General features: G+C 36.8%; 1 protein-coding gene across 1 annotated transcript in view; it reads right to left on the reverse strand.

Annotated features, from left to right (window-relative positions):
- The window catches only part of Dph6 (diphthamine biosynthesis 6), a 117,824-nt gene that overhangs the window by 15,857 nt on the left and 74,856 nt on the right, over nucleotides 1-27,111 (reverse strand). The window contains exons 4-5 of the mRNA XM_005064762.4: nucleotides 22,836-22,909; nucleotides 20,029-20,147 (exon numbers count right to left, since the gene is read on the reverse strand). Coding sequence (XP_005064819.3) covers nucleotides 20,029-20,147; nucleotides 22,836-22,909 — 193 coding nt within the window. The remainder of the gene's footprint in view (nucleotides 1-20,028; nucleotides 20,148-22,835; nucleotides 22,910-27,111) is intronic.

A 27,111-nucleotide genomic window follows, 5' to 3' on the forward strand; every position in this document is an offset into this window, starting at 1 on the left:
TGAGGATTGAGGCTCAGGGTCAGATTAGCATCAATAAAATATATTCACCACTGAGTTTCTTTGGAAGTTTATAAAATAATCAAGTCAATGTTCGAGTTGAAAACAAAAATGAACCTTGGCATGTAGGATGCCATTTCATTTCAAACGCTCTTTAATTCACAAGAAAGAGATAATTTTAAGTTACTAACAAGATTTTGCTCTAAGGTACAAGAAAAGATTTACTATAAATTCTGACATCTAACCATTCAATCACATCTTATAGACATTCCTTGATGGAAGCCGGGTGAGTGAATAAACCCACAACAAGACCTAGGCACTGGATAACTCCATGCAGAATTAAGAAATTAATTAGGAGGAAGAACTATAATTTGAGAGCTGACATCCATTTTACTTTAGTTGCATGTATCAATGGGAAACGATTACAATTCAATTAAAATATTCAATTTTATTACTTTACTGACTGACCTTGAAGTTAATGCGTGTTTTATTTAATTGCATCATCTATGAATAAATGTTAACCCTAAAATGTTATGCCCCATTATTTTCAGTGCAGTTTTCAACATCTCAACTGAATTATATCAGCCAATTTATTATCTACTGTCACGAAAGCAAGTGGAGGTTTATTTCTTCAGGACAGCTCAATATACGGTATGGGAAACATCAGAAAATAGTTGATAATGCTATTTTTAACAGAGTCTAGTGAAATGAATTTTGTTCCAATCTTAACTTTAGCAGTGTACACTTTTAACTGTAAAATCACTACTGATATTAGAAACAGCATAATTAGTCTGAAGAGCAATTTCTGGCCTGCCTATAATTTTCATTTAATCCATTGCAAGCAGGAACTGAGAATCTAATGTAAGTTTGCAATTAACACACACACACACACACACACACACACACACACACACACACACACACACACAATCTCTTGCTGTCTCTATCATGGTCACAAGTAATCACATTTTGTAATATTTAATTTTTTTCTAAAGAAATGTAACATTTAGTTGTTCCCAGATGCAAAACCTATATCATTATAACATATTGGCATATTGGAGCATTTTGGAAATGAAATGGAAAAATTTTTGTTAAAAATGACAGATAGGAAAAAAGATAGGTTATGTAACCTCTAAAATAAAAATGAGCTGACATGTGAAAGTGAATATTTAAGTAAGGACATTATTTCAACATTTATACTTTCCATTTCTCTAATTGGGTCACCAAATTCTTAACAATCTTAGTCACTGTGTCAAGGCTTGTCTTGGTATGGGTCTTCTTTCTTAAATATATAAACTTAGATTTTTAGTATCAAGTAGACTCACTCTATGGAATCACTTTAAAATCTGTGGAATATTTTAAGTGAATGGCCAGTAAATCACGTGGAGAATAATTATGCAGTTATAATAATCAACACTTACTAGTTAGTGGACAAAATTTTCCTTTTTGCTACTTCAAAAATACTTGCAGTTCTTAACATGAAAAGAACAAAGAAAAAGTGAAAGATATAGGTACAACAGAAGGGAATACTGGAAATATTTCTTTATGAAGATTTGCCTAAGTGTTCTAACCAGTTGTGAACATGAGAACTACTGGAACCTTAAAGTCTGGTAAGGTTAGAGGTTGTGGGATAGCAAAGAGCTAAGGATAAAGATGCAACAAATGAAAAAAAACCGTAAGCTAACAAAGAAACAAAATAATTAATTAATTAACTAATTAATGAATGCCAGGTCCTTCTGGTTTTAGTTTTTCCTGTGAGAGTTTACAGCTGAATTACAGAGGACTGACAGATTCTAGCAGACTGTAGTGTGATCTAGTTCAACCTTTGATCCAGTTAGAAATTTAGAAAGGTCATTCTAGCTGTAGTCCTCTTCTTTCTTTGGAAGCACAGTTGCAGGACAGATGAAAAGTGAGTGATCGGGCACACCAGCGGTGTAAGTGAGAGAGGCTGCACTAGAACAAAACCATTAATAAGAGAGGAAGGGGACATAGTTGAAAGCAACGGATGGTAGGTGGGATATAAACAGTTCTTACAGATGACTCTCAGGTTTTTAGTATGGAGGAAGCTAAAAGATAATAGTACTAGCTACCACTAATTCAGATGCAAAGAAGCAAAACATGCAAAATTTGGAAGAGAAATAAAGGGTAAATATCATTCTAGGACTATGCTGTATTTCCTAAGACTCTCCAGAGAAGAGACATCTAATTGGCATTGGGGTAAATGGGGTCAGAGCCCAGCAGAGAGGTCTGGACTGGAAATTCAGAAATAGAAACAGAAGCTGTGAGATGAACTGACTGTTGGACAACACTCAATGTGAGTAAAAAAATACAGAAAAGAGCCTGAGGAGTATAAATTTTAATGATGACAGTAAGAATGAACTTGGTAAAATGCAAATCTGACCAAGTTATTTTCTCCTCCCTCCTTGCCACATTTACTGAAGTATATTTGACAGTTTAAAATCATGTATACTTAAAGTATTCAACTTAATAATAACATATATGTATGCATTTTAAATATTGATCACACCAAAGCTAATTATTTTTCTATCACCTCACATAACTAAAGACTGAAACCAGGCTTCCCTGCTGCTAGGCAAGAGTTCTACCATTGCCCTACATATTTGAAGTCCTACTTAATGGTTTTCAATATGGTAAAAACTCCTACTGAAAAAGGTATGTTGGTCCATGCATGTAATCCTATATTCCAGAGTCTGAAACAGGAAGAACCACAAACTTGGGCTACATACATAGTTTGGGGTCAGCCCGAGCAACAAGGTGAGATACTTTCAACTGCCCCTCTGAAAAGTAAAGATTTATCATCTCTAGTCTATAAATCTACATTATTTTTATAGGTCAGTTAATCATAATATAAACCTGAAACTATTACCCAAATAAAAAACTGAAAGTTAGTAAAATGAAAATTGTAAAAAGTTAATAAAACACTGGAAAAGTTCAACTACACAATACAGTGTTATTAGCTACAGTAACAGTGAGAACATGGGATCTCTAGAATTTATTCATCTTGCATAACTCATAATGCAAACCCTCTTTCCTTAACTGTTTTGTACTCTCCCCCGCCCCCAAGTTTCGCATTTATAAATTCTACTTATAAATGAGGTCATGTAGTATTTGTCTCTCTCCTTTTTCTAGCACTGTTCATTGAAAGAACTGTCTTATTCTCTTGAGTAACATGATAAGTAAAAGACCCAGAGACAGATATTGGGGTTTAAGCTTCAAGCTGAAGATCAGAAAAGGAAAGCAGCCAGCCACTAGCGCTTACCTCTACCTCAGCTCAGACCAAAGGGGCGATCCTCAGACTGCTCCTGACTTCACTGCTCCTCAGACTCACCCAGACTGCTATGCTTTAGCAAAGTAGCTAGAGACTCCTGAGAGTGACTACTGAAGACCCAGATGCAATCTTTTATATACCTTTCTCATGTTGAGATTAAAGGAGTGAGCTCTGTTACTGTTTTAGACTGATCCAATGTGGTATAGCCCTGGGTGGCTTTGAACTCAGAGAGATCCATTTGCCTTTGTCTCCTCTAGTCCTGGGATTAAAGGTGTGTATCACCATTGCCTGATCTCTATAGCTAGAGGCTGACTTTGCTTTCTAAATCTTCACGCAAACTTTAATAAATCATAAATAATATATCACCACACTCATGTGTAGTGAGAGATCTTATTAGGAATGGGTGGCACTGACCACACCCATCTGGGCATGGTCACAGGTACAAAGGAGCCTGTGGGATTTAGGTCTGAGGGGAAGGACAGGCACTTTCTCTCTGGGTTCCGGTGAGCTCTCGGAGGGCATCTTAGATTGGATGCTTGGAGCGCTGACCCTGGGTTATCGGTTTTGCATCTAAGTGATTTCTCACCAATAAAATTAACTTATTTCATCCCTATCCCGTGTATTGTAATTTCACCACAACACTCATGTGTTACTGGCAACTTTGCAGAAGTGCATCACAGAGGCATGGATTTACTTCTGGGTTTCTTTTTCCATAGGTCTATATGATATTGTAATGGTAACACTGTTAGTATTCAGGTATCTATACTGGCCTATTCTAGGGGTTGTGACAGGATACACCCTCAGCTGTAGCCACTAAAAGCACCCACCACCTGTGCATATTCACTATGTTCCCCTTTAAAAGGATTCTGTACCTCCCACCCTCCTTTCTCTCTTTCTTTCTCTCCCTCTCCCTGTCTGTCTGTCCCCCACCCCTTCATGTCTCCTGCTGCTCCGTGGAGGCTGGTCTCCACACTTCCTTTTCACCTTTTTATGATCACTTTCCCTAATAAAAAAGACTCTCCATTTGAGCTCTGTTGCATGGTATCTTTCTCTCTCCTGCTGCTTTTCTTAAATTACAACAAACATCATATTGAAAAATAATATAAAATGAAAAGGTGTCATAGATTTATATTTGGACTCATTATGCAAAATTCATAGCTTTGTTACTGCTTACATTTGACTTAACTATTGATCTCCTGTGCTTTCCTATGACTCTGGGGACTTTTTCTACTTTTAAAATAATAATAATAAAAATAGTTATAATTATAAAAATAGCTATATAATAATTATTGTCTTTTTACATCCCTTCCACAGTTTTCTTCCTCCCTTTCTTCCTAGTCCCTCCCACCCACTTCCTCCCTGCCTCCCATCTACGTGTTGTGGAATATTTAACCAGGTAAAAATGTTATATTCATTTGTGTGCATTTGTTTAATTATGAAAAGATGTGTTGTTGTTGTTTCAACTTACCCGCCTAAGGCACCTGACTGGTCTAATAAAAAGATGAAAGACTAATAGCTAGGCAGAGGAGGAATAGATGACTCTGGTGGGTAGAGAGAATAAACAGAAGGAAAAATCTAGGCTATAGAAGAGAAAGAAAAGAAGAATGTCGAGAACGAGGGAAAAAGAGAGGGACAGAGCCAGGCAGCCACGAGCCAGATATAGAGAAAAGTAGAAAAGTAAGATATACAGAAGGAAGAGAGATATAAAGCCGGAGGCAAAAGGTAAAGAGAAACAGGTTAATTTAAGTTAAAAGAATTATCCAGAAACAAGCCTAAGCTAGGCTGAGCATTCAAAACTAATAAATCTCCATGTCATGATTTGGGAGCTGGTTGGTGGCCTGGTACATCCATTCCTCCATTTCTACAGAAAAGGGTAGGCCTCTCATGGATATCAACCAGAATGCCAATGGTGAATGAAGGTTGCCCTGAATCTATTAATTTACTTTGGATTATATGTACATTTTGACCATTTTAATTCTTGTAAATAGTTAACATCAACTTTGTTTCTATTTTTATTTTCAATTTCCTTTTTGATTTTTAAAATAATTTTCAGTGTCCAAATCTCCCATCTCTTTGATTGAGATTATTCCTATGTATTTTATTCATGTTGCCATTTTGAATGGCATTGTTTTCCCAGATTTCATTTTCTGATAGCTCATTATTTGTATGTAGAGATACAATTACCTTTTAGTATGCTGATTTTGTGTGCTGAAGTTTTGTTGGATAGACAGTCTTAACTTTCTGTTAAGTCTGTAGAGCTTTCTGGTCCTTGATCAGGATATCATTTGCAAACAAGAAATAATTTTGTTTGTTTATGACTTCATGCTTTTGATTTCTTTTTCTCATTTAATTGCTTTGGTTAAGATTTCTAGTATTATGCTGACTAGACATGATACTAGTGGGCAACCTTGCTTTGTATTGTGGTCTTGTCACACTTTTTCAATATATATATATGAGCACTAGCATTCAATCCTGTACATTTCTTCACTATCCTACACTCCTAAATGTTTTATGGAATAAAGAAAAAGAAATTATCAGGGCTGTAGTTATGACTTCTACAGTATGAGAATAACTTGCTAGAAACTGAAGCACACACAATTAGAAAATGCTGGTTATAACCTACTTCAGACCTTTAATAAAGAGAGGCAATACTTCTACTGCTTTTGTACATTTACTCTGAGTATTTAAACTTATACAAACCAGCCAGCATAAACTGAGAGATTAACAATAAAATACCTCTTATATGTTAAGTGATTCATAAGAGGATAAGTCCTATACATGTTATAACACATCTTTGATCTACCCAGTTTTAATACATTATGCTGTAATCTCAGCTAAAATGGGATATCTCATTTTCAATCACTCCAAGTAAGGAATATTTATATTATATATATATTACATTGATAAATTATCGCATGTTGTTTAAGCTCACTGCAAAGCTGACTATGGTAGCAGAGTCCCGTTCCCCCCATCCCCCAACACTCCATTTTTTTCATTCAAGTATGTTTGTCTCAAAGTGTTTTCCAAGACCCCCAGAGATGGGCTGGCCTCATTGACTCTGTGGCGGAGAAAGAACATAGCAGCCAAACATCCAGAGTAAAAACACTGTGTCCTTGACAACTGCTTGAAGGTTAACCATTTCTAACAGATGTTCCTATTGTTTATCATGTGATATAACAGTTACTACAGCTGGAAAGAAAATTGGAAGCTCATTCATGAAGAGAAAGCTAAATTCGAAGTCCAGCTGAGTGCCTTGTCTAATATCTGAAGGATGCTTTGAATACCCCATTTGATGATGTTCTACTGTGTATATAATATCTATTGTCTGTCTGTTGTCTGTCTTGGTGTTTCTATTGCTGTGAAGAGACACAAGAACCACAGCAAGTCTTTTAAAGAAAACATTTAAGTGGAGCTGACTTACAGGTTCAGAGGTTTAGTTCACTACCTTCACAGTGTGAAGCATGGTGGCAAGCAGGCTGACATGGTGCTAGAGAAGGACCTGAGAGTTCTACATCTGTATTGGTAGGCAGCAGGAAGAAAGAGGGAGACAGTGGGCTTGGCTGGAGCTTCTGAGACCTCAAACCCTATCCCCCAGTTACACACTTCTTCTAAGAAGGTCACACCTACCTCAACAAGGCCACACCTCCTAATAGTGCCACTCCCTATGACACTATGGGAGTCATTTTCATTCAAACCAGCAAACTATCTATTATGGATCATTCTCTGGATTATAGAAAATAGATAATAAAAATGAATTTTTGTATCCAATATGCTACACAGACCAAAAACAAACAAACAGACAAAAAAGATGACTCCCTGACTTCTTTTATAAGTTTTCAAATAACTATTACATATTATAATGAACATTGTTTTTAGTGCAAGCTATCTGATATATCCCTATGTGTGACACTGAGGTTTAGCTTTTAGAGTAGTATGCATTATTGTATGACCATTTCAAATTTATTTGTCAATATTGTATTTTTTAATTGTAAGAGGACTAACTATTAAATTTTAAGCAAGTTTAAAATGTAAATTCTAAGGGCTAAGGGGGCTGCATAGTTGGTAATGCACTTGCCCTATATGATGAGCATCTGCATTTGATCCTCAAAACTCCCATAAAATACTAGGCATTGTAGTATTCATATCTAATCCCAGTGTTGGGGAGGTGTGGACATGAGTATTCCCGGCTTCCTTGTCAGGCAGTCTTTCCTACCTGGTCATATCTAGCCCAATGAAAGGTTCCTCCTCAGAGGAGGAGCATGGCTATTCCTGAGGATGACACTTCAATTGTTCTCCAGCTTAAACACACATACACATGCATGTGCACACACACACACATACAGTTGTATATCTACACACACATGCATAATGTAAAAATATAGTAGACATTTCTTGAAATGTACATATAGATACACAAATATCCTTATATATACATATATTTGAAGATATAAGTGCAAAGTACTTTGGGTACAGAATCTCAATATATTAAAAATTTCAAGGAACATATCCATATAAGATTCAGATATTACAGGGCGAACTTTTGTTAGAACAGCCTGCCTTACATGAAGGAACAATATGCTAATATTAAAATAAACCAAATCAGCATTCCTTTTCTCTGCTGTTGTAATCTGTAACTACTTATAAAACTAAGAAAATGATGTTTATATTCAGAGATAATCAGTTGTAAGACTAGTTGGATTTGTATTTTAAAGCAAAGGTTACATCAAAAACACCTAAAAGTTAAGATATAATCCTTAATTTTATTTCATAAGTTGAAAATGATAAATAATTTATGATACAATTGAGTATGGTAAAACTCTGAAAATTAAAAAAATTGTACTAAATTACTCTAAGTGAAGACAGAATATATTTAAATCACAACTATACTTTAAATCATATTAAGTAATCTTTTTAACAAAATAATTATTTGAACCAAGTTCAGGTATAAAAATTGTTAACTATAGAATCTAAAAGAATAACATAAATTGCTTTTAACCTTTGCTGTTCAGCATTCTTCCTAGAAAGGCTACTACAATGCATGATTTTAATTATGTCCATTATTATCTAAATGAATGACAGGAGAGTACAATGAAAGGGAGCAATAATTAACATGCAGTAGCATGGCTTATTTGGGCAGTGAGAAGCAGAATCAGAGTAAGGCAATGTACAGAACGAGTGTGCGTGGGAGTGGAACCAGCAAATGGGAAGGCCACACAATCAAAGCACATGGTCTAATTAGTGTGGGCATCTCTTACTGGGAACACAAAAGGTGAGACTAAGAAGTATAGTTAACTTTGTAAGGAAAATTCCAGTTAGCAGCCTTTTGAGAGAGAAGGAAAGAGTTTAAAAGCAATACAAGCCACTTAAATAGAAGGCCAGTAGCTACAAGATATAATGCATGATGACATTATTTGAAAGATCAGAAGAGAAGTCTGTGCAGAGCCAAAAGAAAAACTGGAAACAAATCCATAGAACTGTTCATGAATCTGTTGAAAGTGCCGAGATCATCTTGTAATATAGCATTTTAAAAATAAAGCACCAGAGATGTATTGTTGGGAAGTGAAAAAATCTGAAATATGAAAGGGACAAAGAGTAACTGAAGGATAAAACAGGTAGCCTGAGTGGAAGTGCTGGGCTCCTCAGCTAAGAAGAGTCAAGCCAGAGATAAGGGTTGCACGGCACATCACTGGGTCTTTTGTTGCACTGACCTGTACTGCACACCTGTACTGTGGGGTAGGACTACTCCAAGGGCACTTTGAGAATAACTGGTGATGCAGTAGCAAGGAGTAATTTCCTAGGGGGAAAAAAGAGAGCAACTTGAGAAATTCCACAGCAATAAATCACCAGGGCCAGATGGTGTTCAGCTGAGAGTTTCTGAAGGAAATAAAGTGTGACATGGCTGAGCATCCAAAAACCAGCAACTGTTCTGAACAATGCTGTTTTGCTAATATGAAGGCTTTCTTTAGGAAAGAGCAACAATAAAATTAAGATTTATAGTGATATAGATGAGAAGCTCTTGTGTTGATAATAGAGAAACTGATAGAGTCTAATTAAGAATAGCTTCCTTCTACATCAGGATAAGGTTAACTGGCTGAGGTCAAATCACCCACTGAGTCTATAAAGAGAACACTGTTTCTCTTTATCCTATTAAACTTATCAGGAAATGTCAATAAAATACTAGATAGAAACAAAACAGTAAATGTAATTTATTTGGGAATTACATGAAGCTTTTAACAAGGTCACATGAGACTGTTGGGGGAAATAAATAAGCACGATCCTCAGGAAGAGAAGCCACAGGAGAAACTTTGGCCATTAATTGTAAAAGTTGCTAAGTAAGGAAAACAAAGTTTCAGGGACAATTTCACTTTTGTTCCCTAGCATTGGGCCAGAGGCATTTTTAAATGTTAGCCAAAATGGTGAAAGACTTAAAGTATATGTTCTATGTCTGAAGAAAGAAAATATAGGTCACTGGTAACACAGATGTCCTTCCTATTAGGAAAAGAAGACGCACCAGGACCAAGAGGCTGGTAACAGTGTGGAAGGAAGCTGAGCTCCCAATCAAGGAAGTAACAGCCAAGCCAAACAGGCAGAGGGAGAGAAGCAGATAACAAAGTTTATATTGGTGACATGTAATCTGATCTGAAAGCTACAATTCTCTTGAAGTTTCTTATCAGTGTGCGGAGTATAAGCAACAGACTTGAAAGAGATCACACACTTTGCTGGTAGTGCTGTTAGACTGATTTTACATAACAAATTAGGACTGTCTCCCTCAGTGGAGTCAGTTCCCAACAGTATATTTACTGAATAGTACATACTATTATAGTACATCTATTATACGCCCATGATCAGGAAATTTAAAATAATCCTGTACAACTATCTTCATAACCAGTAGTATATTACTCAAAAGTTAAAAAAGGGAAGCTCGTCTTCATCCTTCAGTTTGCCAACCTCGTTTTACCTTTTCTGTCTCAAGAAGGAGCACAATTATATAGGAAAAAAAGCAAGAGCCAAAAGTAGAGATTTGAAATCTATGCAAAGGCCTGGGATACCCTCCTATGCCATTATATGACAGCACCAAATGTTAGAAAGCTCCTAGAACAAAGCAAGACTTCTTTCACCTGTAACTTTTTTCTTGCTCTTTGCACTGTTCTGTGAATCCACAAAATGTACCAGCAGCCTTTTAAATATTGCATATTGTTATTTAAAAAATCCCTATTCTCTTTGGCCTAGCAAACTGCTGATTCCATCTCAGGCTAAATACATAACTCCTTAACTAGTGCTCATACCATACCACTGCTGTCCTTTCATTGTCCTGGTAACTCTCTGCTGAATGAATTACAGTTGTTTCTCCTGGGGTGGGGTGGGAGGAAAGCAGAAGAGACATGCCTCTGGAGACAGAGGCAGCAAAAGAGAGAGAGGGAGAGAAAGGGGGGAAGACAGAGAGGAGGGGAGGGGGAGAGAGAGGAGGGAGGAGGGAGAGAGGCAGGGTGAGAGGGAGAGGGAGGGAGCTAGGGAGGAAAAGGGAGAGCGGAGAAGGGAGGGAGAGGGGGAAGAGATAGATAGATAGAGACAGAGAGAGAGAGACAGAGACAGAGAGAGATGGGAGGTAGGCAGGACACTTTTAAAAGGGGATGTAGTGAATGTGCACAGGTGTTTGTCTTAGTGGCTGATGTTGAGGGCATATCTTGTCAGAACCCCAAGGACAGGGCTGTACAGACGCCTGAATACTAACAATCAGTATCATGGGGCCTTCCATAATTAATGCTGACTTCCTATCAAGTTCATATTATGCCCATTTGCGTAAGTAACTGAGCTCCTTTTTTTTTTTATATGTTTTTAGGTACACAGTCTGGCATCACATAGGATAATGTCTTTGAAAAGTACAAGCATGTTAAATCACATTTCAAGTAGCAGTAGAATGCAATATGAGGGCTGGCTCAGCTATTAAAGGCTAGGCTCACACCCAAAAATATAAGAATATAATCTGAAATATCTTCTTGTATGTAACTTTAATAGGTTACAACTGTAAAAACAAAATAGTCACTTAGCAGGAGTTGGAGACTATTGGAGAAAAGAACAAAGCCTCATCGGCCTGGGTTCAGGGTTAGGGATTAATATTTTATTTTGGAACTGAGTCTAAGAGTATGATAACAATTTAAATTTAGAAATGAATTGAAATTTATCACTAATGGTATTTCAAACATGTTGGGAATATTTCTAATGTCTTTAGATATGCTGTTGCTAAGTGTGACCAGAACTTTCTCAGTGAAAACAAATTAAGGGGGGACAGAAGTAGTTTGGAGTGACGGTGATGCCGGCAAATGCACAAGGCAGATGTGAAGGTCACACACGATCAGTAGTGCGCACTTCCTTCCTCCTGTCTGCAGTCTTCTGTGTGCTAAAGCAAACGGTAGTGGTAATTTACCTAAAGGTAAACAGGAAACCTTTACTTTAACAGTTTTTTTTTTGCTACTTGATATGTTAGACAACCTTCATACTTAAAAAAAAATGCAACTATGAAGCACAGCTGAATGGCCCCAGAGCACACTAGCTCCACTAAATTTGCTTGTGTCTAATTACACCTGCCCAAGGAAGGTGAGAAATGCATTCTGATAATATCTTGTTTTTTTTAAACTGGAGTTAAAGAAGAAATAAAATAAAAGTCAGTGATTTCCAATCTAATTACTATCTAAAACTATTGTTGCATTTGCTATTCATGACCTCTGTAAAGTGCTGGGCTTTGTGAGACATCATTATATTTATGTTTTAAAGGGTTTGATGGAAATAGTTCCTTCTAAAAAACTTATTCTAACCAAGGTAAGCCATCACCAATGCCAATCATAAATAGTTTCTTACACCTTTTCATGTTTATCATTTTAATGTTATTATTTAGAAATAGCAACCCAGCTTAGAGTTTCCTAGAACATAGAATTCTATCTTATCATAAATATCCTTAGCAAAACAAGTAAAAACATGAGGCTGGCAAGTACAGAAATTACACAAGTACCAAAGTATAAAAGCTCCAAAATTTAGTCACAGTTTAGATAAAAATCTTTTTATGAATGTATCAAAAAGATAGCTCATCTATAATAAATTAATAAACAAAAAAGGGACAAAACAGAAAAGATAACAAGAAGAAAAACCTATATGCACTTACCTTGGACAGCCTCTGTAGGAGACACCAATGGGCAGGACAAAACCACAAATCAAAAGAAAAATCTAAGATACTACAAATAACGATAAGCAGAACTCTCATCAAACCTTTAGGAAACCTACACATTATCTACATAAAACAGGTAGCAATAATCAAAATAATATCAAGCCACTAGTGAGATTAAAAACAAAACAATGTGGCATGTACCCTTAATCCCAGGACTAGGGAGGATGATTATGAATTCAGAATCAGCCTGACCAAGTTATTAACACTTGATAACAAACAAGTAAGCTAGCTAGCAAGCAAACACACACACGGGCATACAACACTCCACTTTGCCACATAAAGTAGATAGAGAAACATAATTAAAATATAAACAATTCTAAAATATAGCATATAAATCATGAGGCAGATGAGTTAAAATATTTCAAGGATTGTGCCAGGTAAAATATAGTTACAATGATGATAAATGCTGTGTTCTCCATAGTGCTATGAAAATGGATTTCAAATGAAAGAAGAATCAGTCATACTGAGGAAAGGGATTCTCACCCACAAAGGTATATTGAAGAATATTTAAGTGAGCTATTGAGACAGTAGGAAACTATCCCAGGGTTAAACAAGTACATTAAAGGAGAATAATGTATAGTGAGAGGGAGAATATAAGCGATATATATATATGTCATATAAACAGATTAATGCACTGTAAAGATGAACACACACGCAAGATAGCTACAAAAGTCCAAGAAGGAAAACAAGTTAATGCATTGTAGCCACTATACAAAAATGAGCATAATATGTAATCAGTAAATTAATAAATGTAATAATGGAAGCAGAATAATAAGTCAAGCAAAGTGAGGAAAATCATATGAATTACCTTTTATAACTCAGATTAATAATAAGTTGGCTATATAAATCCCAAATCCGATTGAAAAAAACAAACAAAAACTCATCAAGAGACTTCTTTCAAGATTAGTGTAGAGCAGAAGATAGCTGAGAACTGAGCAAACCGTGAAAGCCCTAACAGAAAACTCAGTCTAGTCAACAGTGCAAGAAAGCGTACACTGTAAGGCCAAAGCACTTGAAAACTAAGTGCTATTTTATAAAAACAGGAGGGTTTCTATAAAGTCTCTTACAACATAAATCTATGTGTAGTTAATAGTAGGTTGGTCTTTTGTCATGTCTATATTACAACGGATCTCACCTTGTAGTCCTGGCTAGGTTGGAACTTACTATAGACCAGTTTATGCCTATAATCTTCAAAATTTAGAAATTATTTCAAAAATACAAGTTTTTGAGAAAACTCAGTTTTTTTTGATATTTTACTTACTCTTTTATTAAGGAGGAAATCAGGCAGGTACTACAATAGACTCCAAAGAGACATTGTAAAGAACCATAAACATCAGAGATTTATGGATCAGAAACAATGAAATTTACTTGCAAAATGACACAAAGCTGGCTGGTGGTAAAGAAGTTCTCCTTCCACTGAACATTTTATGTTCACAGTCAAATCTTTCCCATCATAATATAATTTTGCTCAATTTATAGAGTTAAGAAAAAAAATCTCAAAAGCCAAGAAGAGTCAGAATCCAATCCAGAATACTATTCTAAAAAGAAACCCTAATGCCCCATTGGAGAAATCAGTACTCAGAAGTGTTAATGAAACTTTTATACACACTCAGATTGTAGCTGTGTAGGAAAGAGCTCTGCTTAAACTGACTTGTGATACTGCAAAGGAATTCTGTGCTCTTAGGAGACTCAGGAATGAACCGAACTCTTCCTAAATGAGAAGTCCTTGCGTTTGCTCTGAGGATTCTCTCACCTAAATGAATGTCATCTAATGTAGGAGGAAGTCTGATGCCGCCATTAAACATGTAACTTATTAGAGGCGCATACAGATGAGGTAATAAAAGGGCGGTTTACCACACCGCTAACCACACCCACTTTAGGCAGGACTAAAGACGTATACGGCTGGACGTAAAGACGTATACGTACGTAGGCGGAACTACGTCACTAGCCAGGCCCACTTTTGGGCATGGCTAGGGGCGTTACGGGGGAAGGCATAAAAGACAGCACACAGGAAGTCTCGGTCTCTTTTCCTGGAGTTCGGCTTCCGGTTCGGCCACTGAAAACTGCTCCTCTGGGTTTGGTATCTTGTGAGTAATTTTCTACATTAAATACTTAGCTTTACTGTCAGTAATTGTGTGTCGCGTATCGTTACAGTGTCCGTTAAAGCCTACAATCTAAGTTTTGGCCCCACTTTGCCTTCTTTGAAGTACCCTTACATGACCGAGAAGGGACCAATGTTCAGCTCTGTGAATATATGGGGAGATACAGATAGTTTAAAAGTATTACAACTCCCCTATCATTGGCAATTTCTTTTTGGATAATTGGGAGTCTAGTCAGGATTCTATAGTAGAATACTATGGACCAGGGGCAATAGAATCATGGGGAAGTTGTTTCTAAATATTGTGGAAGCTGGATTTATAGGACCTAGATGCCAGATGACATGGTGTCTCATAAATACCTGCTTCCTAGTTTAGAAAGACAGTATTTCAAGTAAGACAGAGGACATCTTTTAATACTAGTCTTACACATATTTATCCACAGGGATTTCCATACATATATTTAGAATTAAGTTTTAATATTTGAACTTTTTAAGGTAAATATATCCATTATATATATTCTTAGTTAACAGTTTTTCTGTATAAATGCCAACAAATGTGGCTTTCAGGTTTTTTCTTCTTTTTCTTCCTTTCTATCATTGTTTTAAATTTTGGACCACTTATTTTATGAAATAGCTTTTCAATATCTTTGCTTTATTGACTATTTAGAACCTTTAATTTGACAGGATACCTTTAATACCAAGAGAGATATCAAGATAATGAGATAAAAGACAAATCATAATATCAAGTATACTAATTCATAATTCCTACTGTGACTTGCAAATGGAAGTCCTTCCTCTGTCATTACCATCATAAACATTGATGAAGCTGAAGTCTAATCTAACAGAGGAAAAAGTCTCTCTAAAAAAGTTTACCCTCAAGGAAATTTCCATGTCCAAATGGCTTTAGTAATCAATACTTCTGAATATTAAGGAAGAATTAATACTAATCTCACAGAAAATCTTTCAGGCAACAGAAAAAGAGGGGGCACTTCAAAGTCGTATTACCCACTCCAGTCACTACAAAGAAAGAAAATTCTGGATTAGTACTCTTATAAACATGAATGCAATACCTCAACAGGACAAAGAAAATGAATCAAGCACTCTGAAGAGAAGATAACTCATTATAGCGAATATGATGCATCTCAACAGTGTAGGCTAGATGATCTTAATAGATTTACAAAAAAATAGAATTATATAATCACTCTTTATTTCCTAAAAATGATCTCTGAAGAAAATTACCTTAGTTTTGTAGAGATTTATAACAAACGTGGTCACAAATTGTGTGATGAACAAAACTGAGAATTTGGATTTAAAACTCCTTGAAACCGAGTAGGTCAATGGTTGCTTTAGCAAATACAGTTTGACAATGTGTGTTACAACAGCAATTAGGTAGTTTCTTGGTGCTGTGAGTTGACATGTAACAATTACAACTTTAGCAATTATGAAATCCTGAACAGTTATACCAGGTCCATTCATAAAGCATAGCCAAGAAGTTCCTAGATGACTCTACAGACTAGACATTTAAGTCCCTCGCTGAACCGCTCAATATTGCCTTCCCTTTTGATGCCCCAAGAGTTGGGGAGGGGGCAAATGTTGCTTTTCTAGATTTCAGGTCCACAATATTTGGGTAGATGCTTTTGTTTCACAGCATTATGCCACAGTCTTTTCGTCAAAGGCAATTAAATAAAATTGAATTTGTAGTACATCTTAATAACAAACATCGTAGTAAGAATTATTGAAATCTTTCACATGCATTTTGCCCATTACTACTAATTTATTCAATAGTGATAAATAAACCTGGGCCATGCCTCGCACTGGTTAGCACCTCTGTACCAGAACAACAGATGAAAAGAAAAGTTCAGATAGAGTGGGCAAGGAAAAAGAACAGGGAATTGTAGATGTAATCATAAAGTAAAGGTATGACTCTCTTCAAGTTCAGAAAAAGAACAGGGAATTGTAGATGTAATCATAAAGGTTAAAGGTATGACTCTCTTCAAGTTAAGAAAGATACAGGCAGCAATTCCTTACATGCACTGTCAAAGGATGAACATACAAAAATGAATGCATTGAACTATACCAACATTTACAAGTTTTCTGTTTCAAAATGTATCATAAGAGTGAAGGAAAAAAACACGGCTGTAATAGTGGAAAACTGTAAAGTACTAGTGCAGTGTCCACTACTAAGACAGTTAAGGTATATTATTAGAATGGAACAACATCTTGTCATGAGAGTGGACACAATGCTCTGTCTCCAAAGGGTGGATGCCTCTCAGAAACTATACATTGAGACAAAGAACTCACAAACATTGGAGAGACTACAGTGTGCTTCCATTATAAAATATTACAAATTCACTGAGCGTGTGAATTGTTTAGAGCACTACCCCCAGCATGTGTGAGTCCCTGCGTTCCATTCTTTCTCTGCAAAAATTTTACAATTAAACATAAGAAAAACTATCAAAATTAGGTATGAGGGACATGCTATCTTTGGGAGGCCAAGTAACAATGAGGACAATGATAATAATATGGTTTGGTACAGTTATGCTATGTTTGATCAAAGTATATACTTAGCATTGATGTATGTTGTATTTGATACAGTTTAATAAATTTTTAAGAATAAAACATGAAGAACATATCTACATTATGTACATGGGAAAATCTCTTACATAAAATGTAACGCAAAAAGGTATATGACAGACCAATATGTGAAAAAAGGTATAATTCATATAACAACAAAAAAGAAAGCAGAGTATTTCTGTAAATGCATTTATAAAAATTCTGAAAGATGGTCAATTATCACTTACATTTGTAGCTATGGGAAAGATTAGAGAAATGAAAACAAAATACTTGCACACCTTCCTTTGAAAATGTATGATGTATTAAGAATATTTTCATTCAATCTCACTGACATACAATCAAAAACAATTATTTCTCAAAAGCTAAATTACCTTAAATCAGGTGAGAAACAGTTGTTTCAATGGCAGTATGAAGAAAATCCTTTACATAATAAGCTGTTAATATTATAACGGGGGGGGCTGGGGGGAGGGCACGGGAAGAGGGGAGGGAATGGGAGAGGGACCTGGAACTGACTTGTGAAGCAACCTCGTTTCTTATCTAAATTTAAACTGGAAAATAAAATATATAAAAAAAACTTAAGTTCACTGATATGTGTCAGGCATGGTTGCTGGCAGCAAAGCTGGAGGGGCAGAGCCATTTCGCCTTTTATTACCAGTCAAGGAGTCACAGGGTTGTTGTTTGTCCTGTTAGGTTTTTCCTTGCTTTGGGCCAGGGTTCCTTCACTGAGGCCCAACTGCACTATTCTGGAACGGCAATATATATTCTTTGCCAATTTATACTAGAAGTATAAAATTTGCTTTTGTATTTTATCAGTGGTTACAGTTAAGAGATTACCATGAGTCTTACGACTCTTTGGGTTTGTAAACAGTGTTGAGACTGAAAGACTTTTGGGACTTAAAGCTAGACTAAACACAAGCCTTTGGGAACCAGGGAGTGGGTTGTGATGGTTTGAATAAGAAAAATACCCCAATGGATCAGGTATTTGAATACTGGGCACCTAGTTTGTAGTGCTGCTTGGGGAATGTAACAGAACCTTCCAGTGTGTCCTTTCTGGGGGAGGTATATCACTGGGGGACAGGCATTCTGCTTTGAGTTTATACAATTCTCCACTTCTGACACCATCTGTCAGTCCCCTGCTCTACTGACATGCCTGTCATTTGCGGCCATGCTTTCGTTCTATGATACTCTTAGAATGCTTACAGTTTCTGCCACAGGCTGTTTTTCATCATGGTGTTTAATGTGGCAACAGAAAACTAGCAAATACATATACCAAGATTATACATGATATTTACTGGGGATGTATCTTACACGTCTATGTAGGACTGAGTCTTTTCTACCATGGAATCATTCTGAAGAAAATTGACTTTTTTAACCACAAAAGAGTTCTATTTTTTTCAGATAATTTTAATGAATAAAAATGGATAAGAAACCTATACTGTATCATGTATATGCTTCTATATATTTAAAGGGACTGTGATGCCTCAGGAAGGTTTCCTTCAATGGTGTTTGTTTAGAATAAACTTCACACATTCAGGTAGTCAACAGAATTCACATCTTAAATTGAAATCTAAACTTATGTTACAAAGATACACAGGACAAATAAATTAATTCAGTTGTATTTTTACCCAAAGGTTTAAAACCATTAACTCACCATTTCTATTCCCCTCCTCAGAAGCACAAACTAAATGAAGACACACGACACTAGTTATATATTACCACAAAGGGGGCAATGTTAAATTCTATGGCTCTGTCCTTCCAATGAGTCCTAATGCAATTTAAGATCTGGTGGTAAAGGAGACATAGTATCCTCCTGCATGGCATAGGATCACTGTCTCATCATAGAAAATCTAGGAGATGAGAATCCTGGAGAGCAACAGAGCACACTCTGCACAGCTTCACACACAACTTCATCAGTAAACATGGCTTCGGTGCAGACTGATCTAAGAGCTGCCCAGCAGACTTTTTCTTATTAAAGAGAACATCTTGTCAAACATTCTCATTTTCACAGCTAAGGAGAATGGCTGCACAGCCACTAAATGAGGCCTTCCATTAAACAGTACACCTCAGCTCCAGCAAAGAAAGTTCAGCAGTGTTTATCAAGAAATGTTAAGTGCTGCACACTCTTCACCCTCTCCTAAATGCTACCTGTGACATGAATTTACTCATGCAATCATCCTCACAGAGTGTGTGTGAGGGGAACGCTCCGAAGTGTGGTACCCAGATTAGGCTTTGCCACCCTGTACCTTCCATTCTCTGCAATGGGTTTATGGATTAAATGCATCAGCCTCAAACATGTCACGAAAATTAATACAATGATATAAATTCAAAACAACAAACTCACTGTGTTGACACATATCAAATAAAACTGTCAGATGTGAATTTTTTCTTTTATGAACCTACAAAAAATAATTCCCTTTTAAAAACAATACAAAGAAAAGCATTCTATTTTAGTATTATTCAAAATGGTAAAACACAGTAAATATTTGGTACCAATTATGTATCTTAAGACTTCCAAAAAGACAAAACCAAACAAACTTCCCCCAACAATTCCTGTATTTCCATTTTACATTAACCTTAATTCCAAATTATACAGAAACTTAGAAAACCACAATATCAGTTTTTTTTTATCCTCATGCATATACTCAAAATGAAATGTGTATGACTATTCTCTTTGGAGAACTAGGCAAAGGATGATTTTGAAAAGTTCACCCTCCCCATCCACACACTGTTTACTTCATTTGTGACTTTACATGTTTATAACTAAATCACTGACCCCTCTTCAGTGCATATTAGTGGCCTGGGATTATCAATGCAGTAGTAGACAATAGCTTTGTAAGTTAGGTTACATACCCAAAGCTGCTACTTTGATGATAATAGCTTCAATGTTAGATGCTATCATCTCTCGGAGTAGGTCTTCCTGGTTTCTCTGCCAAAGGTAAGCTAAAAGTTTCAGATTAAGCCGTTTACATCTACAATGTAAAAAGAAGAAAAACAACAAAATAAATAATATAGTTATATTCCATATTATGGTCCCCAGCAATTTGATTTTAAGCATAGTGCTTCTTTCAAGGATTTTAAGAATTAAAATGTTTTTTGTCTCCTCCTCCTCCTCTTCTTATTTTTTAAAATGTCTTGTTGGTTCAGAGAGATGGCTCACACAATAAAGGTACTTACTGTCTGGGTTCAATTCTGGAAATCCCATGGTGGAAGGAGAGAAACCCCTCCCACAAGCTGTCCTTTGAACTCCATATATGCATAATGGGATATATACATCCACACATTCACAAACACAAACAAAGAGGAAAAATGAAACAAGGAAAATACTTTGTACACTGAATTTTTATAGACGATGCACAAACATAAAAAATTAATCTCAGCTGGGAAGAAGAGAGGGGGAGAAAAGGAAGAGAGAGTAGGTCATGGGGGAACAGGAAGCATGAGGAGGGGTACAGTTGGGGGAGAACAGGATGGGAAATACCATAAAAGAGGGAGCCATAGGTTAGAAGACAGATCTGGCACCAGTTAGACCTCTAGTGATCTAAAGGGATGACACCAACTGGCAAGCTAAGCAATAGTGGAGGGACCACCTTAAATGCCCATTCCTGATAATGAACTTGACATCTACATGCTATCCTAGAACCTTCATCCAGTGACTGATGGAAGCAGAGGCAAACACCATCAGTTAAACACTGAACTGAACCCATGGAACCCAGTGACAGAGAGAGAGGAACCCATGAGCAAATTGGCAAAGAATGGGCTGGCAAAACCAGCAGAGACAGCTGATCTGAACAAGGGGGAGCTTTTGGACCCTAGACCGACAGCTGGGAGGCCAGCATGGGGCTGATCCAGACCCCATGAGTCTGAAAGTCAGTGAGGAGGCCTGGGCAACATATGTGGCCCTGGGCAGTTGATCAGTGTTAATCCCTGGCATACAAACGGACTTCGTGTGTCCATAACACAAAGAGGGATGCTCTCTCAGCCTGGACTCTTAGGGGAGTGCCTGGACCCTGCCCTGAGTGAAATGACAGACTCTAGATATCCCCTATGTGGAAGGAAGTGGGGATAGGGTGGGAGGCTGGAAAGGGGGTAGAGGGGTGTGGGAGGAGGGGAGGGAGAGGGAACTGGGATTGACATGTGAAATAAGCTATTTAAAATTAAAGTAATAAAAAAATTAATCTCCAGGGAGACTGGAAATGTCAACTTTAGTTAGGCTTTAAGCTTTAGAAAGCAGAGTGAAAAAGCATACCAGAGAATCAATAATTATTCTCGTTTCAATACTTCCGGGGGCTAGAAGACAGGGAAAGGCATAGTTATGTGGGCAGAGGTGTGATTTTCTCACACTTTACAAGTTTATCAGAAACTCCATACACTACAAGTCAAGGGAGAAGAGGAGGTGAAAGATTCCTGTTTTGAGACAGTGTGGCTAGGTTTTAGGAGGACTGATTTGCTTCTGGAGGTGTGTTACCTATTCCTTAGGTCATCAGCCAAAAAGTATTCTTTATATTCTTAACTTGGATGAGATGTTGCAGGAATGACTTGGCTTATCCAGGGGTGGGGTCCCTGTAAAGCAGCTCCGGCTGCAGTGGATGAATACGTAGCACATGCATACAGACAGCACTACTCAGACTCGGTGTGCTACTGAAGAGAAGAGGATGAGCATGGGGACTTGTGGGACACTGAGAAGAGGAGGTAGGAGGAAACAGTGGCACTACAGTAATTTAGTTGTATACACATATGGATTTCTCAAAAATATTAAAAAATAGAGACAAATATGGCTAAACATATGTTTAGCACTACAGAACATCTATAACAGATGTGCTTTATGATTTAGGTACATTCATTTATTTTTTATTCATTAACAATACTTTATTTATATTTACATTCTCCTTTTTTTTATACATCTATTTATTTTACATCCTGGCTGTAGCCTTCCCCACATCTTTATCTCCTAGTCTCTCTCTTCCCCATTCCACCCCAAATCCCTTCCTCTTCTCTATCCATGGAAGGGCTGGTATCCTATGAGTATCAATACAACATGGCATATCAAACTGTAGGAAGATTAAGCACCTCCTCATGTGTTAAGATGGGAAAAATGACCCAGTATGAGAAGTAGGACTCAAAACGTCAGTAAAAGAGTTGAAGCCCTGTTCCTGCCACTAGGAGTTCCACAAGAGCTTCAAGCTACACAACTGCAACATATATGCAGAGGGCCTAGTCAGTCTCATGAAGGCTCCCTGAATGCCCCTTCAGTCTCTACAAGCCCCTATGAGCTCATGTTAGTTGACTGTGTGAGCCTTCCTGGCCTGTCCTTGACCCCTCTAACTCCTACACTCCTTTCTCTTTCTCCTCTGCAGGATTCATGAACTCCACTTAATGTTTGCCTGTGGGTCTCTGCATCTGCCTCCATCAGTTGCTGGATGATGCCTTGCTGATGACAATTGGGCTGGGCACCAATCTGGCCACAGGAGAAGACCAGGTCAGGCTACTTATGCACTATTGTTAGGCGTCTAAACTGGGATCCTCCCCACTTGAGGAGTTTAGAATTATAATTCTGGCCTTTCAAAGTCTAAGCACACATTTGGACACTAAGCTTAGTCCTCAATCCTGACTTAAATTATTTATGTTTAAAAATAATAGAGAGAATGATGTTTCCTTACACATTTTCTACTCGCACACGTTGATAATCAGAAAGTATAGCACCTACTGAAACCCCTTCTATTTCTTCTTTTTCCTGAAAATAAAAGGAAAACATAAAAATTAAAAAAATAGGCATGTGGTTTGTATCATACTCTGAAAATTACACATGAACTGCATATTATCTAAGAAGCCACCTTCAAATCAAAGCAACTTCCTACAAACACACATTTAGGAAAATTATCTGTATGTACATTGCAATCATTCTCCCATGGCAAGAAAGTAATTATTCCTTACTTAATTTTAACTACAAACTTACTTTCGTAGAAAAAGAAAAGAATTAGAAGCAGTTCCAAATATTTTTACATTTATATACTTAATGACACTAAAACTCTACCAAAGACAATATTTTCCTGAACTGAATAATTTCTAAAATTTGCACAATAGTTCCAACAGATGTGCTACACAATGGTTTCTAATCTATACCCTAGAAAAAGATGAGCAGTACAGAGGCATCTAGAATGCAGAAAACTTTGAGGCACTGCCTAGTATCAAACAGTACACAGATAATTTTAGCATATATAGAAGAAATGGATTCTCATCAATACAGTCACAAGTGAGAATACCAGCATGGTTCAATGGGTTAAGAACTTTGTCCAACATACTCATGAATGAACTGAAGGAGAATGTAAAGTCACATATGATCATGTTTGCAGATGGCCCAAGGCTAGGATTGATCAAGAGGGAAAGAAGATAAATCAAGTATAAAGACTGATACGGACAACTTAGTTATTTAAAAGACTAGGTCTAAAATGAGACTTAATGAAAAGAAGTACAAAATACTTAACCATGGGAGGAACAATACACAACATAGATACGAACCATGGAAATGTCATCTATGATACAGATATGAAGAGAGTGAATCAGTGTAATTACTAATATGTTCTGAGTAGAAATTCTCTGAATACCTGTAAGAGAAAATCCATCTTAAAATAAAAACTGGTAGAAGAAACGTCTTCATTGGTAATACATTTGTTTACCAACCACGGTAACTCAACAGGAGAAGTAATAGTATTTAAGAGAAGACAAATCATGCTCCCAGGCACAATGAAATAATCCTGACATGCTGAAATAAGAGTGTGTCCTAAAAGGATACCATAGTAAATAAAGAATTACACAACAGGAATTTTTCCTGCCTTTGGAAAATTTAAAATATACCCACTAAAATGATGGAAAAATATCTTCCCAAAACTGTCCCAAAATAAAATGATTATTTCTGCCAGATAACATCTTAGGAAAGAGGTATTTACATTATTTCCCCTATCAGTAATTTTGTGAGGATTTTAGGCTTTCTTTAATCTCCCTAAATATTTCTTTTCATAAAAATCATAGTATTTTTTCAGAAAAAAATCAAGGCATAGATCATATAGTAATGAAGGTAGAAAAAAATCAATATTTTAGTTCTCTTCCTGTTATGTATCTCTGAAGTTCTAACCTAATAAATTATGAAGCACTGAATTATATATACATATACATATATGTATATCTTATATATATCTTATATGCATATTTATGTGCATGTATATCTATTGCTCTGTTGATTATGGAACAAAGACAAGGCACAGGCATAGGCAAGAGGTTTCTCTAAACAACTTCAATAACAGAAGAAAACCCCCAAGAACTGGTAAATAAAATTGCATGAAATTAAAAGGCTTTGTGCAGATAGGGAGAGCACCAACAGCGAAAAGTCATCATACAGAATGGAAGACAAACTTTGTCAGGTATTTCCTAGACAAGGAACTAATATCTACAATATATTAAGAACTGCAAAAATCAAGTTCAGTTCATGGCCATATCTGGAAGCCAACTGAGAGCTAATTTCTGGAGGATTTCTTTTAGCAACTCATAAAATAAGGAACAAAGTGTACATGTATTTAAAATGCATATTCAGAGGGCTGGAGCAATGGCTCCTCAGTTTAGAGTTAGACCTTCAACATGAAAATTTTGTGGTGGCATAATTAAACCTAAAATATTATCCAAAGAAGATGAGGCTGTACTTGCACACAGAATACAAGTTTAGTGATCAAGGAGATGAAGAGTACTATGTGTGAATAGTCATCAAATGCTATAAACAACAGCATTCAGAAACCAGTCAGAATATTTGTTACTGGTATACAGGAAGGTCATTGATTTTTGATCAGATTCTATTGCTAAAGATATGACACACAGAAATAATTCCTCCCTGCTGACCAGGTTAGATACTACTGTAAGATGTAGTACAGTCTGCTGGGGAAGACCTACTAAGAAATCAGAAAGCATTATACAGAATAGTGTGAATGTCTTTTTCAGGCTGAACAGTCATTCATCTCTGCATCTGTTGTCTTTCATTGCTAACAAAAGTCTGCCAATTAAGACTGAGAGTAGCAACTGTCTATGATTATAAAGTTAATTATTTAGAAGCAGCCTGTCAATAATAGTAATTATCTTCCTACCCACCGCACTCATCTATGACCTCATCAGTTACAGGTTTTAACTGAGTTTAAAATATCAGGCATTAATAGTCTTAACCAGATGAAAACATATGGACTACAATACAATCCCACTAGGTTAAGATGTGCTTATTTATATAACAGTGGAATGTATGCTACGGGAGCAACCAAGTGTTCCTTGTTTGGCGATGAGGTCTGGTCCACATGAAGAAATCGATTCCAGATCCTACAAACTCAGTTAAAAAGTTATGGCAGGTGCTGGGCAGTGGTGGCTCATGCCTTTAATCCCAGCATTCGGGAGGCAGAGGCAGGTGGATCTCTGAGAGTTGGGGGCCAGCCTGGTCTACAGATTGAGATCCAGGACAGCCTCCAAAACTACAGAAAACCTGTCTTAAAAAACAAAAGAAAGAAAGAAGGAAAGAAAGAAAGAAAGAAAGAAAGAAAGGAGGGAGGGAGGGAAGGAAGGAAGGAAGGAAGGAAGGAAGAATGAAAGAAAGAAAAAACTCATGGCAGGAGAGGTCATAGATGTGTAATGATCAGGGAGCAACATGGAAGGGGAGGGGGAGAAAAGCATAAGATCAGAAGATGATGGAGATACGAAATGCTATCTTGTGGGCATGACACAGCAGTGCAATCATGATCTCACGGCACAGTAGCTGCCAGCAATGGGCCTGCACAAAACTAAAATAAATGATACTATTATGTAACTTATATGACAGCATTATATATCTTAAGTCAGTGAGGTAGGAAATGACAATATTATAACTACACAATTTTAAAAGAATGATGTCAAGATTCCTTACAAATAATTACAGGCTAAAATTAGACACATTTTATAAACTGAGTATTTATGTTTCCAAATGTAATCAACATTGAAAGCTGATGAGGGAGGGTATGGGAAGTGCATTACCACCATAAGACAACAGTGCTGAGTTAGTTCCTAACACATGCTTTCTGAAGAATAATTTCATAATGTGGACCATCCTGGTCTCACAAACCTTGCAATTCTAAGTTTGTATCAAGAAATATAGTCTGGGAAAGTAACTATAAAAAAGTTACTGCAAAGATATTCACCAAATTTATAATATACATATAGTTTTCCATAAATTGGCCCCAGTATTGTGCTGGGAAGTGGACACAAGATAAGTTCCCATCCCTAACCTAGAAGCTATCTCCAAATAATAATCACTTACAAAGGAGAATTTAGATTTCTCTGATGAATCTCACTGGGTGTACAACACTCAAATGTAGGCACCAATCCGAACAGTAAACTGCTAACAGACAATGATCTCAATAGTATTTTTGAAGTTTTTTTTGGTCTCACAATGCTTTGTCTGGGCTTTTTTTGTTTGTTTGTTGTTTTTACGAGACAGGGTTTCTCTGTATTGTTTTCGAGGCTGTCGGTCCAGCCCAGCCTCGAACTCACAGCGATCCGCCTGCCTCTGCCTCCCGAGTGCTGGGATTAAAGGCATAGTGCTGGAGCCGAGCTTAAAAAAAAACCTTAAGCACTGAGGAAATAACTCAATTAAAAATGAGTGTGGTGGTTTGAATGATAATGTCCCCATAGGCTCATATATTTGAATACAATTGTGGTTCATAGTTGATTAAACTGTTTGGGAAGGAGTAGAAAATGTAGTGTTCATGGAGAAGGTGTACTAGGGTTTGGCACTGAGGTTTCAGAAACCCAAGTCATTTCCAATTGTCTTTCTCTCTTCCTCATGCTTTGTGGATCTGATGTAAGCTCTTAGCTACGGCTACAGCACCATGCCTGCCTGCCTGCTGCCATAATCCCTACCAAGACAGTCATAGA

The sequence above is a fragment of the Mesocricetus auratus genome, unplaced genomic scaffold (genome assembly GCF_017639785.1).
Source record: "Mesocricetus auratus isolate SY011 unplaced genomic scaffold, BCM_Maur_2.0 Super-Scaffold_100004, whole genome shotgun sequence".
Taxonomy (NCBI): Eukaryota; Metazoa; Chordata; class Mammalia; order Rodentia; family Cricetidae; genus Mesocricetus; species Mesocricetus auratus.